At 35.0% G+C, this 19,324-nt stretch overlaps 1 protein-coding gene across 1 annotated transcript in view; it reads right to left on the reverse strand.

The window, feature by feature from the left end:
- The window catches only part of LHX2 (LIM homeobox 2), a 28,526-nt gene extending 12,894 nt beyond the window's left edge, over nt 1–15,632 (reverse strand). Inside the window, exons 1-3 of the mRNA XM_040406250.1 lie at nt 15,291–15,632; nt 12,164–12,366; nt 10,912–11,291 (exon numbers count right to left, since the gene is read on the reverse strand). Coding sequence (XP_040262184.1) covers nt 10,912–11,291; nt 12,164–12,366; nt 15,291–15,506 — 799 coding nt within the window. The 5' untranslated portion in view covers nt 15,507–15,632. The remainder of the gene's footprint in view (nt 1–10,911; nt 11,292–12,163; nt 12,367–15,290) is intronic.
- Nucleotides 15,633–19,324: the final 3,692 nt, after the last annotated feature.

Below are 19,324 nucleotides of genomic sequence, written 5' to 3' on the forward strand. Positions count from 1 at the left end.
TTTCCAGCAATGTTCGGCTTATATAAGAGCGTGATGCGTGGTTTAGTTTTATGGTGCAACAGGAGGAGATATTTAACACACGTAAAGCAAATCAAACCTAAATACAAGTGAAACAGGAGTGCATGAAATGACATCAGTGCATGTCAAGAATGGACTTCCCAGGGTTTATACAAATCCAAAGTTCATCATTGTAAGATGGAATGTATGGGACGGATCTCACTGCCGCAGAATCCATCATATCTATAGGCCCTGCCTGCTGATATACAGGAGGTGACAGGGTTGAGTTGCTCTATGTGAGAGATGAGTACATATGTCATGTAGTAGAGCTCAAAGTGATGTCATAGTGTGATATCATAGTTCAGAGCAACATGTGCATTCAGTTTCCATGTTGCTTGGGTGTGTTTGTCCGGTTTCCTCCTACACGACGATGACATAAGTAAATTAAATGGTTTCCTTGGCACTTAACTGTCTGTGTGTGTGGATAGATGGATATGAGATGGATAGATAGATAATTATATAGTAGATAGATGATATTTAGATAGATAATTTAATAGAAAGATAGACATGAGATAGAATTAGATAGATAGATAGATAGATAGATAGATAGATAGATAGATAGATAGATAGATAGATAGATAGATAAATTAGGTGGTTGAGGCGTCCACCTGGGTGAATAAAGATATGTTTTTCTTTTATTTATTTTTTGTGTGCTGCCTTTTTGCATTTTTTACTTATTTGGGAATTGGTGAAGGCCCATTAGGCTTGTGCCTCATTGCATTTTCCTATTTGATTGGTTTGGTGCTGCCATTTCTTATGTAGATAGATAGATATATAGATACTAGATATAAGAAGGAAGAAAGAACGAAAGAAAGAAACAAAAAGAAAGGTAATTAAAATAAAAAAGAATGTGCAGTAATTATTTCTACAAATGCATTTTATGGAGGTCCACCCTTCACACCCTGATAAAGGGATGTATTTTGACCAGTTGGTAGAACACATTGCACATGGAAGCTCTGGGGATAAAGTCCAGGCTTCCTCCGACCTCTAGAGGTGCAGTCCCATCATGTAGTCAGCACTCAGGAGTTCATTTCCTTTTACATTAAACCCCCCATTGTCTTGAAGAAAAGAGTAAACTCACAATAGTCAGGGAAAGCTAAACCCAGGACAATGCGGAGCGCCATCACAATAAACTTTCACCCTACAATCCATATACTTTCTTTCTTCCCTGGGAATTAAGTCCATGTAGGGATTTAGCCTCAGCATTCACCCCAAAGACGTCTCTCCAGGGGGTGGAATGGTAGAAATCTCCCTGCTCTCAATGTACCATGGCTATGTAAACAGCTAGTCAATAGTCTACTAAACAAACAGCACACAAGGGAGGACAGTGCACCGGACCGGTCACTACTACAGTACCTGCATGCTGCAGTACACAGCACAATGCTAGGGCTGGGATCAGGAAATACAGATAATTTTTTACAAAAGCATTATTAGATAATTAGTAGTAGTATGCTAACTAACATTACTACCACCAGTTCGACCACTTCTACCATTACTACTATTTCGACAACTTTGCTACTACTTCTACTATTACCGCTAGTAAAACCATTACTTATATTAATATTATAAATATTACTACTACTATTACTACCACTTCTACTAGTAAACCAGCTCATATTACTATTAAAACTACTAAACTCTACTACTATAGGCTCCTTATTGCAAATACTATCAGTTTTGCTTATGATATTATTACCATGATGAAGATTGTGATGAATGCCACTATTTTATAATCTCTATTATGACCACCATTGTTTCTACTACTTTTATTACTTTTACTTCATTTTTTAGCCATGATTCCCAGGAATCATCTTACAAAAAAAAAAACAGCAATGGCCTCTGCAACATAGTTATGAAAAAGTTTGCCCTAACTTGACATGGCTGACCGATTCAAAGCATTTCAGTGCATGCATGCAATTACTTTGGTATGCATTTGGTAATGTGTTTAGCCACACCCCCTAAAATGAAGACTATAAATCAGACATGACCATGGTTTGGGTATAAATGTTATTACTATGGACTATTACTTTGGGGTTTGCTCTGACTGCCATATTTCCTGTTTGTGCTTTTTTATTTATACTTCAAATATACACAGATTGACACATGTAGCCTACAATTCGACCCAATGACAGCTGGACCCATGGATTTCAATTACAGAGGCTTCGAATGAAATTTTTAAAGGGTGTAACTGGTATATAACACCTTGTGTTGCATTAATGCCTACGTTCTATAAGAAAAGTCAAAAGAAAAGGTAAACAAAAGGTAAAAAGGTGAAAAAAAAACAACACATGATCCTCGTGTTAAAGATTTAAGAAGAAAATCACAAAAGTAAGTTTACAGACTCGAAACTTGCAGAGTCACTCAACTGCCATGCCAAGCCATTAAACCTCCATCAAACGTGGCGGAGTTAATTACAAGTCATGGTGTAAGAATGACAGCTTGGCAGCAATGATACTGCATTATGTCTGCCACTGTGGGAACAGATATAATTAACTCATTAAATGGCCTCCGATAAGGTCATGCATAATGTATTGTCATATTTGTGTATAATATTAATATTATGTAAAGGGGGGTGAGATTCTATGCAACGACCTTGAAATGGTTTTTCCAGGAAACACTGATGTAGAATTTACGATTTAGTCATATTTTTGGAAATCAAGTGCGGTTGGGGTAGTCAAAAACAGTGGGAACAACTTAAAATTTGGATTGATTTATTCCTATTTTAATCATTGATTCTGATTTATTAACTTTTCAATCATTTATTTTATGGGTTTTTTTTATTATTCAGAAATCATTGAAAATAAACCTAATAGTAGTTTTGTACTAGTTTTGCACACTGTAATAGAAGCTAGGAAAAATGATTCTCCCCAATATCAGATTTATATTTAAGTCTGGTTCTCACTCCCCTTTCCTGAAATTCACATCCCCACCCATCCCTTATTTGAATTTGATGGAATTATGTCTTTTTAAACTGCACTATGTAACTATATCTCTAGATTAAAAGAAAAATAAGTATAAATGTAATGATTTTGAGATATTTGCATTTTCTATATGTATGTGGATTAACATTTTGACAGGGTTTTTTTTGCTTGTGTTAGATTACTAGTTATTTTACTATTTTGTCTTTTAACTTCTTCTACCCAATGCTTAGGATATGATTTTAGATTTTTTTAATGGGTAATTTTTTTTTATTTTGAAGATGAAGTCAGAACATGAAGAGGTGTAAACAAAAAAATCGTAAAATAATGCATAAAGTGAAAATTTATCTGTGAAATAATTTTAAAGGCATTTATCTAATTTTTACAACACTGTTTGCGTGATGTGCTAGATATGATTTTTTTTATTTTATTAAAATAAGACAAAGAAAAAAAGAGGGCAGTTGTCATCAGTTTGCTTATAATTTTAGTTTTTTTTATCAAGATTCAAAAAAATGCAACCAGAGTTTTGTTCACACTGGCATCTTTGTTACAGTTTTTTAAGTAAAAAAATACATTGTTTTAACACTACTTGAAGTACCATAATGAATTTTATTTTTTTCTTTAATTTTATTTATTTGCTTCTGTAAAAAATACTGATGTGGAAAAAGCCATGGTGTGGCTTTAATTCTTCTAACAGAATCAACCAAAACTGATTAAACCACTTTTTTCAACTAAAACCACAGTTTGATTTTTTTAATTTTTTGTAAAATCAATATGTCAATTTTTAGAATCTAATTCTACTTTTTGGAAACACAATCTGGGCTCAGTTCATACTGGATTTGTTGATTCTATAATTGACTTTTTCATCATTTTAAACTCTATAGAACTGAATGGGATCCATCAGTGGAACCCCTTTTTATGTGTTTTTGTTTTTTTATATAAACTATAGGTGGACAAAAACTAGTGTGAACACAGCCTTATATCATATTATATGTCAGCCCAATGTATTTGGTTTAAAAAATAAAAGATTGAAACATATAAATACAGTGAAGAATGGAAATGAACATGGATCCACCATGATAGATGTCATTTCACATGTTTATATTTAGAAGCAAAGATTTATCTCCTAAAATGTTTTGTGGATTTAACTTTTTATCCAACATCCAATAATTCAGTTTTTTTTCCTAATTAGATTAGGTAATTAACTCAATACATAATATATTTCATTTTTTATTTTAAGAGGTTAGTAAAACCATTTTATAAATAATTATATATTATGTTACATGGGCTTATTATAAATTAGCTTTTTTATATTTTTTACTTTTCTGTTTTGTGTGTTTTTGCATTAAATTCCATACTACTTTAAAATGTTAATATACTTTCAGCCATCTACTTAAATAATAAAATATACAGTCATTAAAGGACTAGAGGACAGACAAAGATGTTCAGGCTGGAATCTATCATATTGTAAGGTGTCATTATTATTTTTTTGACTCTTGTGTTAAAGCATGCAACATGTTCAAGTGGAATTTTATCTAAACTAACCACTGGTAACACCATGGTGATGGCAGATCACCTCACATGGTGATGGCAGATCACTTCACATGGTGATGGCAGATCACCTCATGGTCAATGCTATGCAAAGAGAGTAAAATAATGAATTAAAAAAATAAATAAAAAATATATTAAAAAAATATAAATAAAACACAAAACTAAATAAAGCAATAGGTGCTTGGGATTCCCCATGAACTGCTTTTATACTATAGCATAATTTTGTTTGTTTCTAAAAATGCACACAATATTTACTGTGACTTTTAGCAAAAAAATATATAAAATGTCACCAAAACTGAGAGGACTGATGCTGGCTATACTGTAATAGCTTAACATTTCCTTACCAACCTTGATAAAAAAAAAATTAACATTGATCTCCATTTACATCACAAGCTAAAATAAGAGCTATGGCAATAACATGATCCCCCAGAGAAAATGTTAATTCTATTTAATAGTGCACGCCATAGATTATCTTAACCTCTTCCTCTCCAAAGCAAATGGCCACACAGATATCTAGGGGCAATGTAAGTAAAAGCCATACAAGTTGGATATTATTAAGATATTGCATTCAAAATTATTGTTAATAACAAAACTACTTCATGTGATTTGATAAGCTTCAAACATATGCAACATTAATCTATGAAAAACATCTACAAGGAAGGGCATATAGTGCAGCAAGGTGACTTAGCTTGATCATACATTTCAAGCCTCTATGGCTCGTATAACTAGTAAAAAACTCCCCATTTTTTAAATTTTTGGTAGAAAACAGTCATTTGACTTGGTCCAAAGAATTTTTCCATTTCTTTTATTTTTTGACTAATGCACATTTTCATCAGTTCAGCCGTCTCTATTTTTTCAAGCACAAAAAAATGCCTTTAGTTAGGGCAGAGCCAAACACATACAAAAGATAAGTTTGTGTGAGTTTAGTCAGGATACATTTTTTGAAGGGGCAAAAAGAAAATGACAAAGTAATTCAGCCCAAAAACTGAAAATCTGATGTAAAGTGATATAATTCCATGTATCAGTTGTTCATTCAGTTTGAATCACAAAGCAAAAATGTAATAAAAAAATACATAATGAAGAACCTTTTTTATAATAATAAAATAATCATAAAAAATGTACAGCAAAAAAACAAAAAACAAAGAAAACTTAAGTTTTGAGTTGCAGTTACTGTTACACCAATTTTTTATATATTTGTTTTAACTTTACCAAAAAGAGCTTTTTGGGATATATATATATATTTATTTTATTTTTTTCCTATTCATTTATTTATTCCTTTAAACATTTTCAACAGCGCTTTCCAATGATTGCTATTATTTACATTAGTCTCTGTTTATGTGCAGTACATTATGGTTCCTGTATCAGTGGTATATCATTGATACAAGTTGCTAATATTATTAAACAATATTGAAATAATCTGTCAATGATTGCTTATTATGACTTGCTCGATTTATAGTATTTTCAATAATATATGTGCATGTTAAAATATGAATCATTTTAAGAGTATAAGGGTTAATTGTTTACAATTTGCCCTAGAATTTAAATCTTTTTCATCGACCCCCATGGACTCTGAAACTGTTTGCACTGCATATACCCTAAACGGCCTCTAGGGGGAGCTGGAGAGCTGCAATTCTCGGGCAGGCAGCGTCACCCGGAGAACATGAAAGCATTGTCACTTCAGGCTGCTTTTAAATAACAGAAGCTCAATTGCTCCTTTCAATCCTATTTATTGATTTACGATAAATAAATAAAAAAAAATTTCGCTGAATACGCTATATTTTTAGGCTATATTCAATTTTGAGGTTCGTTGGATTTAAGCAGCCAGTAAAGATGTGCTCTGCAATATACTGAACATTTCCAGGCATATAGAGTTGTGTAAATTTTACTATACATGTACATGTATGTCTGCTTATTTTTTCCAATACTGATTTAATATTATGAGGACAGCTATTCAATTCTATAGTAACCATTCCTCATAATTAACGCAACCCCCCTTTGTTTGGTTGTTTTATTTTATTTCTTAGGATTTCAATCACTGCTTATATATTTCAGTAGGTTGATTATGTTTCCGTTACCTTCCTGAGTGTCATAAACCCCATGTGATAAAATAATTACAGAGTATCATATTTCTGACGATGTAATTGTTGTGTAATTAGCGTTTTTCTGTGGGAATCGGTATAAAAATATGAAAGAGAGCAATGTTTATATTTCTGTTTGCAAACTCAAGTCTATACTTAGAATAGAAATGTATTATATTATTATGAATTATTCATAAAGGTATGGTGTTGAGATTCATGGATAAGATAGATAGATAGATAATAGATATGTCGATAATAGATATGTCGATAATAGATAGGGGATAGATAGATATATTGATAATAGATAGAGAGATAGATATGAGATAGATATTTTGATATAGTTGGCCAGATAGGATATAGATAGATAGACTCACACCCTTCACCCTAATAAAGGGATGTATTTTGACCAGTTGGTAGAACACATTGCACATGGAAGCTCTGGGGATAAAGTCCAGGCTTCCTCCGACCTCTAGAGGTGCAGCCCCATCATGTAGTCAGCACTCAGGAGTTCATTTCCTTTTACATTAAACCCCCCATTGTCTTGAAGAAAAGAGTAAACTCACAATAGTCAGGGAAAGCTAAACCCAGGACAATGCGGAGCGCCATCACAATAAACTTTCACCCTACAATCCATATACTTTCTTTCTTCCCTGGGAATTAAGTCCATGTAGGGATTCAGCCTCAGCATTCACCCCAAAGACGTCTCTCCAGGGGGTGGAATGGTAGAAATCTCCCTGCTCTCAATGTACCATGGCTATGTAAACAGCTAGTCAATAGTCTACTAAACAAACAGCACACAAGGGAGGACAGTGCACCGGACCGGTCACTACTACAGTACCTGCATGCTGCAGTACACAGCACAATGCTAGGGCTGGGAGCAGGACATTAGTACTAGTATCCTAATGTTATTACAGCTATTACTACTAATACAGCTGTTCCTACTGTAATTACTACTACTGCTTCTGCTGTTGTTGTTATTATTACTACTACCATTTCCACAACTGCTACTACTTCTACTATTACCACAACTACTACTTATATTACTACTACCACCACTATAATAAATTTATTGCAACTATTATTACTATTAAAATTATGTTTGCTACTAAAATTACTGATTTTTTTTATTTTTTTTGTTTGCTGCTTCTATTGCTATTATATTTTCTAATACAGTTATTTATATGATGATGGTGATGATTCTCACCCATACAAAATTTATTACCACCACCACCACTTTTATTATTATGACGACTATTGTTTCTACTACTTTTCTTACTCATAACTAGTATTTAATAATTTATACATTCATTGCATTTACTTCTGCTATTGCCATCCCCAATATTACTACTACTACCCCTACTATAATATTAGGTCTTGTAGTGATCAGAGAGGATCACCGCCCCCTTTAACTTACCTATCTCAAGTTTGATGACTACAAATGAGGCTTGGCATTTAGAATTTGTGGTCACATTCTTGCCAGGACCCACACAACCAGCAATGTAGAGGAACACTTTATAGAAAGATCATGATGACCAAGAGGAATAAAAATAAAATTCCAGTCTATGGGGCACATTGGCACCCATCATAGGTAGTATATACCCCTGTATGAGAACTATCTCAGGCCTTGATTTACTGACCTAAAAAAAAGCCATCAGCCTCCCTTTCTAGAAGCTAAGGGAGAATTCTGATCACATAGAGGGAGAGGGATGGAGGCTTTTTGAAGTCCTAGTTCCCTTCTGAGCTATTTTCTGCTTGTCAAGATCTATCTGCATCCAAATTGCCCCAGCTAAGTCTCCTGGACCCTGAACAGTTATTGGGGCACAATGGCAGCTCTTTACCCCCTTAACAAAGAACACATGGACTAAACAGGATTAATACAGATAGTGCTGTGTTCTGTAAATGGTTAAACGTTAACCCCTTTGGTGCCAACTGGACCAGAAATACTTATTTAAAAAGTCTCTGACAGAAGCAGATTTCCGCCTGAGAGGTGACATTATGGACTAAGTAATTACATCAGCATGGGCTATGTACCATGGGGTATGGGGGAGGGGGACAATGCTGGGTTAAAAAAATAATAATATCTGCGTTATCTACCTATCTTTATGCATTACATAATTATATATCTACACACTATTCAACTGTTAGACTCATTATATAGAAGCATCTACGGTACATATGAACTATATATCTACATATTATGTATGTTATATACAGTAAATATATTCATATTTGAAGTGTAAATATTTACCTTATATTGTTCTATATACTATCCATCTCATCAATCTCCTCTCTTTATTATCTCTATAGCCTATATATTTATTGCTATATTCTGTATATCTATTTATCAGTATTATTTTGACATTTGTGTATTTCTCTCAAATTCTCATTCTATATTTTGGCTTATCTCTATAGTCTATCTATCTATCTATCTATCTATCTATCTATCTATCTATCTATCTCCTATCTATTTATCTAATATCTATCTATCTATCTAATATCTATTTATCTAATATCTATCTATCTATCTATCTATCTCCTATCTATTTATCTGTGTATCTATCTATCTAATATCTATCAATCTATCTAATATCTATCAATCTATCTATCTCCTATCTATTTATCTAATATCTATCTATTTATCTAATATCTATCTATCTATTTATCTCCTATCTATTTATCTAATATCTATCTATCTAATATCTATCTATCTAATATCTATCAATCTATCTAATATCTATCTATCTATCTATCTACTATTATCTATCTATCTTCTATCTATTTATCTAATATCTATCTATCTATCTATCTCCTATCTATTTATCTAATATCTATCTATCTATCTAATATCTATCTATTTATCTAATATCTATCTATCTATCTATCTAATATCTATCTATCTATCTATCTAATATCTATCTATCTACTATTATCTATCTATTTATCTATCTATCTCTATCCTTTATCTTTCTATCTATACTATCTACTTATCTATCAATAGAAGTCTTATCTCTAACCAATATCCCAAAAATAAGAATACTATTATTATTTGGAAAGCAGTAGATCCAATAGGCACAACTTCCCCTACAACAAAAGTTATCTAACCAGCCCAGAAGTGGCCACATTTACAGAACTCTTCTAAAGAACAAAACTGTATCACTGTTCGGTAAGAATCAGTATATCAGAAGTCACCATATACATTTGGCATGTTTTCCTGCTTAATCAGAGCAGGTCATTATTATCACATCCATTTCCCACTCATTTGATTCATTCCATCCAAAACAACCCGGCAAAAAAAAAAATTATTCTATTTCACGTGTGATTACAAAGAGCCAGACGCCACGTTATTATAACAATAGCAGCAATTCTAATCATTATGATAATCACTTGTAATAGACCTGAGGTTAATATTTCCAATGCCAACATCAGCCTATTGCGTGGCATTTTATATACTACAATAGTCCCATTTTATGCATTTGACTTCATAGGAGACATTTCATTTTACACACAATAACCATATGTATATAGGTATATCTTATAATGAGCTGCTCGCATATGCAATAACATACAATTAATAATCATACATGACTCATAGGCTGCTGGGTATGATTTTAGAGGGGAAATTGGTCTGCTCTTTATGAGGTGATGTATAAAGCAGGGACCAGAATTGTGTTACTGGGTGTAACTATTAACACAAATACAGTCAGGAAAGCCGCAATCACAGCCTATTTCTGTTATTTATTGGGCGCTTCTGTGCAGACTGGAACCTGATGCAGGAGCTGCGCTGCCACTCACATCTGATTACCCAGCACTCCACTAATGCCTGGCACCTGCAACACCTGCTTAATCCCCTAGCAAGCCCAATGCACGCCCCTTTCAGGGTTGATAGGGTTAATAGCTATATATATAGTAATATAGTAATATAATATAATAATATATAATATATATATATAGTAATATAGTATCCTTAGGATGTTTTATTGCATTTTTAGCTTTTTTTTACCCTTACTATGCCCTCTGGTTGTGCAATTCAAAGGCAAGTCAGCACGTCTTCCCTGATCACATGAGCTCCTTGAAGAAGACTCTCCCCTCTACCTTATTGCCGTTCACTGCCTTTCTACCTGAAGTGAAGAAATGCTAAGATCCTGGCTCCTGCAATTACCAGCTTGACAGCACTCGTTGCAAATAATTATCCCCAGCCAGGCTATTATTATCAGTTGAGATTTAATAAATGGAAGCTGTTTTGTGTAATCAAGAGGAAAACACAACATTAGGAATAAATGATGGCGCTGCTGCTGCTGATTACTTACCTGCGTTATACGCTGCCAGGTCTGCACCAGGCCCTGGACTCTTCCTCTTCCTAGGCCTGCCCTTCTGCACAGTCCCAACACCATTGTAATAAGGCAGCCCCAAAGAGGCAGCCCCAGACCCCAGTCCTGAACCCTTCCCTGATGTCACATCCGAGTGATTGAAATGGACTTGATACTCTCCCTGGATTAAAGTCTCAAAGTGGAGCCTGCAGTAGACCAGATTGTCCTTCATCCCGAAATGGTCCCCAGTGGTCAACATTTTGTTGCAAGTGTTGCAGGTAAAGCAGTTGAGGTGATAGACTAAGTCCCTGGCTCTCATGACCATCTCAGAGGCCGAGATCCCCAAGTGACATCTGGCACATCTCTGGACTGAAAACCTCCTGCAAATACAGAGCAAAGGCACGGTTATAGCCAATTACATCAGGACAGCAGAACTTTCACTGTAATTAAAGGGACCCCTATGTACAAAGAAAGAGCTACGTCTATGGAGGTTCTCAGAGCTTGACATAGGAAGTAGTGATTTTTTAGTTTTTTTTTAATGATCTATCAATCATCCCTCCCTCTCGTCAGTCTCAAATGTCTACTTACAGAATGCCTACCAATGTAAACAATATACATGAGGGTGTATGTCCCTTTAAGGAGCACACTAGCACTGCCTGTGACTTGGCAATTTTGGCAATGGACAAAATTGATGCAAAATTTGAATGACCCTATACCTAATGCCACATCCATGTAATTGGCGCAACTTTAAGGTACATCTGTACCCCTCTCACAATGGTTACCAGAAGCTGAGCTATAAGGAGATGTTTGTCAAGATCCTTAAAATGGAGAGCAGGTTGTGTCCCCCTGGGAGGTACTCACTCTCGGAATATGTTGCTTTATGGAATAAAACTGATTTATAAGAAATCAGAGGATTCTGTTTTATTGTAGAAATATTGTTTTAGTGGTTTATGGTGGTGGTGGTGGTATTATTGTAGGGGAAAGTGATATAATAACAACCTGGTGTGGTTTTAGGTTTTTGTTGTTTTTTTTAATATTGTGAGAGTAAAGGCTGGTAATAATAAAATGTGTAAAAAAATAACTGGGACCTGGGATGTGGAGAATGGTAATAATTTTTGCAATTTTTTAAATATTATTACAATTAATTGTATACATAAACTCATGTAGCAGAGCTGAGGTTAAATATATATATATATATATATAAATATATTCATATTAACCTCTTGCAGAACAGTGAGCATGGCACTCATACCTGTAGTAGTCCTCTTTGCAGTAGATGCTGCCATCTTTACTGAAGCAGGTGAGCTCGGACTCCAAGTTTAATTTACATTCACAACACTTCAAGCAACGCATGTGCCACTGTTTGTCCACTGCCAGAAGGTAATACCTGTCCGAGATCTTCCCTCCACAGCCGGCACACAGAGCTGCCCTGTCATTGCTAATGGAGGGCATCGTCTGGGGGTGGTAAATATGAAGACATTAGTATCAGCACACACCCTTTCCATCATACACACGGTGCTTTATCAACTTCCTCCAAGAGCTTACACTGAAAACCTAATGCAAAATGCCTCATGAGATATTATTTCTAAAGAGCCTGGCACTATTTAAAGCCAATCATGAAATGGAAACGTACTAGTAAAAGCATGCACCCAAATGCTATACATTGGCCCCAGTATCCCACTATTAATCCATAAATAAATGTGTAATGTAGAATCATCAATATATAAGGAGTAATGTGGTGTACTATGGTAATTAAAAGAAAAGCAAAATCCCTTCCATGCCAGTAAACAGCAATGAATAGTAGAGAGCACTGCCAAAAAGCTGAAAGGGTTAAATGCAATTTCACTACAGACAAGTTTTTCTCTTCTTTTTTTGCTTTTCTTCGATTACAGCCATTTAGCATATGGAGAGGCATAAGTCTATATATTTTTCATATAGCATATTATATGTTAGACTTAGACTTATAGTATACAGATTCTGCCTAGATGTTCATTTTTGGCAAATTACATTTTACTTTGGGTGGTTTTATTACATATAAAGAGTAATATTTAAATATTGCAATACTTGGACTATTTTGTCCTGCTTTTCATTTACATTTATTAATTCATACACAAGTAGATGACTCGCTTTACACTAGAGGCAGGGCACACTGATCACTGGATTGGACTCTTAATCATTTTATAAGCAATTTCCTAGAAAGTCACAGCACTGGGGATACAAAATCTATGCATGCCAGGCACTGATGGACAAATATAAAATAAAAATATATATATTATTTTTTAAGTATATCACTGACAAGAAGATTTTGTATTGCTTTAACGTTTCGATTTTATTTAGAAAAAAAATTACTTTCACACCATTTATATTCATAAAGTGAATCACTTCAGCACAGAGATATATCTAGATTGTATGGACTATGTATAGATTATAGTTTTATATATTTGCTTTAGTGTTTATTTTTTTGGATTAGATTTTAAATTTACTTAATTTTAAATGAAATTTGTTGTTTACTTAGCTGTACGACTGAACATTTAGCCACCAATAATGGAGAGAAATGCAGACTTATATAACTGGATAGTTGGTTTTCTTTAACTTGCCTTGCTATATATCCTATAAAAACTTAATAAAAAATAGTATAATATTAAAAATTAAAATTAAAATTCTAATCTGTGCTTCTAGTTAAGAATTGATCCCATAATCAGTATCCCTTTGGCTGTTTTGGTGTTTTTCATTTTTAAAGCTTTCTGCAGATTCAATTAAATGGGATCTTAATGCCTATCATATGTCGTCTTATTACCTATATTTACACATATATTAGCTTTTTGGGTGCAGTATATGATGCCAATGATTACGTTCTGCTGGTATTATATAGATATATAAGGAAATTAGACACAAATTACTAATCTTCTTTCTATTTTACACAATTACTATCATTGTTATAATTAGTTTGGCATCTTCTATCAGCATTATTACTATTAATTGTAATAGTAATCACAGTCATCATTATTATTTGTTTATCTTTCATTTGATATAATTGCAGCCTCCAGTGCTGGGCCCCTCCCCACCGCAGACTAGAATCTCGGCCACTGCCTACCATCCCGTCTCCTCTCTGTCTATGGCACAACTATCTATCTATCTATCTTTATGTATATATAAACACACACAACAAAAATATTGTGCCCCGATTGAACAATATGCATAATCTACCTAACAATGTTCATTTTTGTCAAATTACATTTTATCTTTATTTTTTGGAGGGGGGGGGGGGATTATTATCAGATTTTCATACAAATAAAAAATATTGTAATATGTAGGCTATTTTTGTCTTGCTATGAATTTTCATTTACTAAGCCAAATCCATCTATCCATCTACTATACACATGTGGATGACATAGAAAAGAGTCATTCACTTTATCCTGGAGACAATGGCTGTTTGCAGGAAATACAGATCACTAAAGTCTTCTCACTATTAATAATTTTCTATTATTTATAATTTTCAGAAAAGTCACAGCACTGCGATTACAAACCATCTACAGGCCAGGCTTTATTAGGCAAAATAAAAATAGAATAAAAGAATAGGAATTTAAAAGAGACAGAATTTTAAAAAAGGAAATGCTTTTAAGAGGATATTTTTATATTATTAGTTTTGTTAATACTAAATTATATAATGTAACAAAATAAATATAAATATGTACATCATTTGTACTTATTAGTAATTATTTGTCAATTATTTTAGAATATATATATATCTTTGTATTTATTAATTTTCTCTCTTCTGTAAAGTAGCTTTGGAATACATTTTATTTTAAAATTTTATGATTGAACATTAAGCCATCAATAATGGCTATATTAAATAAATGCATAAGACAGAATTTTATTTTATTTTATTTCTATTCCTATACAGTCTATAGAAATATCTAAAAAAAAAAAAATTCGAAAGAGAGCAACCCTAATCCCTGTTATTTGTTCAGAATTCATCTGTAATAATATTCTCACTTCATTCATGTTTTATATCAAGGTTACTTGGGCTGCTTAGTTCTTTTTGTTTTATGCAGTTTCAATGATATGGGATTTATATATGTAACTTAGGTTGTTAGTTATATCACATACATTTACTACACATATTAGATTTCTTGATTCAGTATAGTATGACACTGATACCATTCTGTTCTGATCCTGGTATCATTTAGATATATAAGTAAATTATACAGATTATTGGTTTGAATGATAGAATAACTGCTGTATCTTTTATCATTACAAGTAGTATTACTAATGGTAGTAACAACAGTTATTACTATTATTTTTTTATCCTTCAATATAATTGCAGTATGCAGCCCTGGCCTCTCCCACCCAAATCTTAAATCCCGGCTGCTGCCTACCGTCTCAGTCTCCCCTCTGTCTATGGCAGAGCTGATGGCTGAGGCTTCAGTTTTGGATCTTCTGTCCATCTCGTCGATGACCCCATGCATTTCCCCCCCTGAAAGACTGTGGAAAAGCATCTCTGGAGCGTGGAAAGAACACGTGTGGTGGGAATCTTTACAGATGCTTCGGTAGCTGCAACCTACTTCCATAAACTGGAGTCCTAAGCCATGCATTGACTGTCCCCCCTGAGGAGCAGACTGGTTCCTGGAACGGTTCCTTGCCGATGAAACCAAAAACCCACAGATGTTAAAAGTCAATTTTCTAAGAAGGTGTCCTTCCTCAAGACTGTCATGTGATGATCCCGGTAACTAGAAGGCTAACCTTGAGGACATTGCTGGTGGTGGTGGTGATCCTCAGGTGGCCTCTGGAGATGCAGGACTTCTCAGTGTGGTCACAAGCACAACTGTCCTATAGCTTTACTACAAAGATCAGATGAAAAAAAATGCAATTAGACCGCTAGGCCTTTCACAGTGCAAAACGGACAGGATCCAGTCATCATCTGCAACATCTTTGACTCAGTCCTCCAAAAAGGAGCAGAAGTTTGTGCAGCGGAGAAATAGATTTCTTATTTATTGATGACAACTAAATTCCCCAAATCAACTTGAGAGTGGTGTGTGGGTCCTGTGGATCTTCCTGCAGGCAGGGTTGAGTATGAGTAATGGGGGAGGAGGGTCTTCTGCATGGACTTGGTGTAATCCCTTAAAGTGAGAAGCTCTCTTCTTTATTTCTGTTCTGCAGTCCTGTGTGCACTGAGCTCTGCACCTTTTCTACAGGGCCTGTGATGTCATCAGAGGCCTCTTCCTCATTGGCTGCTGGCTGCCACTGGCTGCTTATTATAGATAGCACTGTGTGTATGGGGTGGGGGGAACAGCAGTTTGCATGCAGCAGAGGGTCTGTTCTGCTCTCCCTTATAATATGCTACCCAGTACCACGATATTAGAGGGGGCATGGGCATTTCATCCTCTTTATGTTTCTCATTCTTTTAAGTCATCCATTCTGTCTAATAGCAATTAGTGCAAGGGCATTTAAACAGGATACAAAAATATTGAATTCAAAAATATATATAAATATATATATATATATATATATATATATATATATTTAATATATTCTTAGAATATAATTATTTTTACAACCATTATTAGTATTAGTATGGTTATTGCTATTAGTACACAATATTTTGTTTAGTGCAATAGATTAGATAACTTTTATAAAAGTTATTTATATTAAAAAAAGGAGTTAGAATGGTATAATATAGTTATAATCAAGTAATACAGTCAGTTATACGCTATAAAGTGTCATGTCTTATAAAGTATCAGTCTCTTTCCCATTCACTATCAATGAGAATACATGAGGTCTCTCTTCTAATACAAAAGCATTTTGGAAATGTGGACGGAATTTAAAAATCCAAGGGAAAAAGAACAGGAGGAGGGGGAATGAGAGGAAAGCTTAACTCCTTCAATACCAGAGGCTCTAATGCAGAATATCTGTAATTGTAGGCAGTTCTCCAGCAGCAGGGGGGTTAAACCAGATCAATTAGAAAGAGAGTTGTTGACTAGAAAGCCAAACATTTAGAGCAACAAATTCAACAAATCAGTCTCCAAACCCATCAGAGTCACAGAGCAGGGTGTATACTACACATATATATATCCTCCCCATCCCTCCGGTGTATGAAATATTTAGTTAGAGATGAAATAGATCCAATGATATAACATAGCTGTTAACGATCCACTGACACACTGCATCAGAGTGATAGATAGAAAGAAAAAAAGAAAGAAATATAAGATAGATAAATAGATAGATATGAGATAGACTGATAGAGAAAGAGTTAGATAGATAGATACGAGATAGATAGATATGAGATAGATAGATAGATAGATAGATAGATAGATAGATAGATAGGAGATAAAAAGATGATTATGGTTATAGAATGTAAATAGATGCTATAGTTAGATTGTACTTATCTTAAAATGTATCTTCTATTATTTAAACTATTAGAATATTGTAATTTTAAACAAATGTACCTGTCTATATACATACATTGCATACATATTATATACATATAATACCCCCTCGCTGGATGTATTCGGAGATTTTACCCCTTCTGTTAACTCCTTCCCTACAAAGTACATTAATAGGCACACCTATGCATGGGTCTACTCATTCTATGGTTAACCCTTGCACCACCGGCCACACAAGCACTTCCTATCTATATATTTATATATATATGTGTGTGTGTATGTGTGTGAATAGTGGCTAGAGCATTATCCTTTGGAGATTTCCTTATAAACACAAGGACCTTTCAGAATTTGTAAGTAGCTGCCTAATCTGGCGCCTGTGGGATCTGCTCAGACCAACCCAATGCAGAGGAGTCTCCTGTACCAGAGCAGCAAAGACTATTTGTTCTGGCGTCTTTATGATTTTGCTCAGAAGGAAATAAGTGTTTAACCTCTTTTTGCCCAGGTGGAATGATAGGGGTAAGCGACAATTTTGTGACCATCAGCATCCTCCTCCGCTATTTGTCAGCTCACTACAACCAACTCCAAAAGAAAGCTAAACAATATACTAATATATTCTAATGATATTAAAGTATATGTAGAAATAAAATACACCTACAGGGTCAATACCTACAGATTTGAGGCAGGAACTAAAACAAAACATGAATACTTTTTTTGCAGATCCATTGTAACAATGCCTATCCTTGTCCACAAAACGGACAAGAATAGGACATTTTCTATCTTTTTTGCAGGGCCATGGAACGGACATAAGGATGTGGACAGCATTGAAATGAATGGGTCTGCATGCTATCCCCAAAAAAGAAAACGGAACGGACACGGAAACAAAATACGTTCGTGTGCATGAGGCCTTAGATTGATTGGTTGCTGCATGTATGGAAGCCCTCAAAAAAATACGGATGACGTCCGCGTGCATTCCATATTTTGCGGAATGGAACAGCTGGCCCCTAGTAGAACAGTCCTATCCTGGTCCGTAATGCGGACAATAATAGGACATGTTCTATTTTTCTGCGGAACAGAAATACGGACATACGGAAACGGAATGCACACGGAGTAATTGTTGAAATGAATGGTTTCGCATACAGTCCGCAAAAACAAACAGACACAGAAAGAAAATAGATTCATGTGCATGAGCCTTAAGATTGCTGAAGAGCAGCATCTCTGGGTCCAGCGATGGTCCCACAACCTCGTATTCTGCAATAAGATGACAGGTGAAGAAACCAGAAATGCTGAGACTCCCCAGCCAATGCCTGCATGCAGTAATCATCTATAGCATACCATCTGCCAGCTACAAGGAGCCCAGAGCCTATACCAGCTCCCAGCTAGTGTGACTAAAGCCCAACAAAGGGACCCTGCACAAGGCACAAGGCTGGGGACCTGGTGGTACAAGCCATATCACCAGCTCAACCCTGTATCTGTCATGTTAATAGGAGCCTCTCTGCTAGGGTTGGCTGGACCTGGGATGGCCGCGGTAAGTGAGGGGTTAAAAGAGAGTGGGACGAAGTGAGGAGGAGGATGTGATTGATCTGTCATATGTTTCCCAAGTCTCATACGGTCATTAAGACTTAATATATAGCAGAGCATACAATAAAGCAGGAATTAATACATGGTTGTAGCTGGAGGCAGCCTGCACATTGTCTGCTGCGGTGTTATGTCTTCATAGATCAGTCAGTGACACCGGGTAATTAATCATTTTACTCACATGGAAATGGGACCTAATCCATTCATTGCCTGCACTGGTGTAACAAGCAGCAGATCACTCTTCCTCTCTCCATCCAGGAGGGAGACAATGATGTATATAGAGCTGATGGGATGTGGGGTAAGGACCTCATGCTTTGTGCTGATGATAACTGCATTGTTTATGCTCTGTGGATGTCTTCTTCACTTTCTAGGCACTGATGTGCGGCTAACGCATGAGGCACTTTGCTTTTTTTGACAGCAAGATCAGATCTGCGGTTCTTGTCGTCCCTTGAGGA

This window comes from Bufo bufo, chromosome 8 (genome assembly GCF_905171765.1).
Source record: "Bufo bufo chromosome 8, aBufBuf1.1, whole genome shotgun sequence".
NCBI lineage: Eukaryota > Metazoa > Chordata > Amphibia > Anura > Bufonidae > Bufo > Bufo bufo.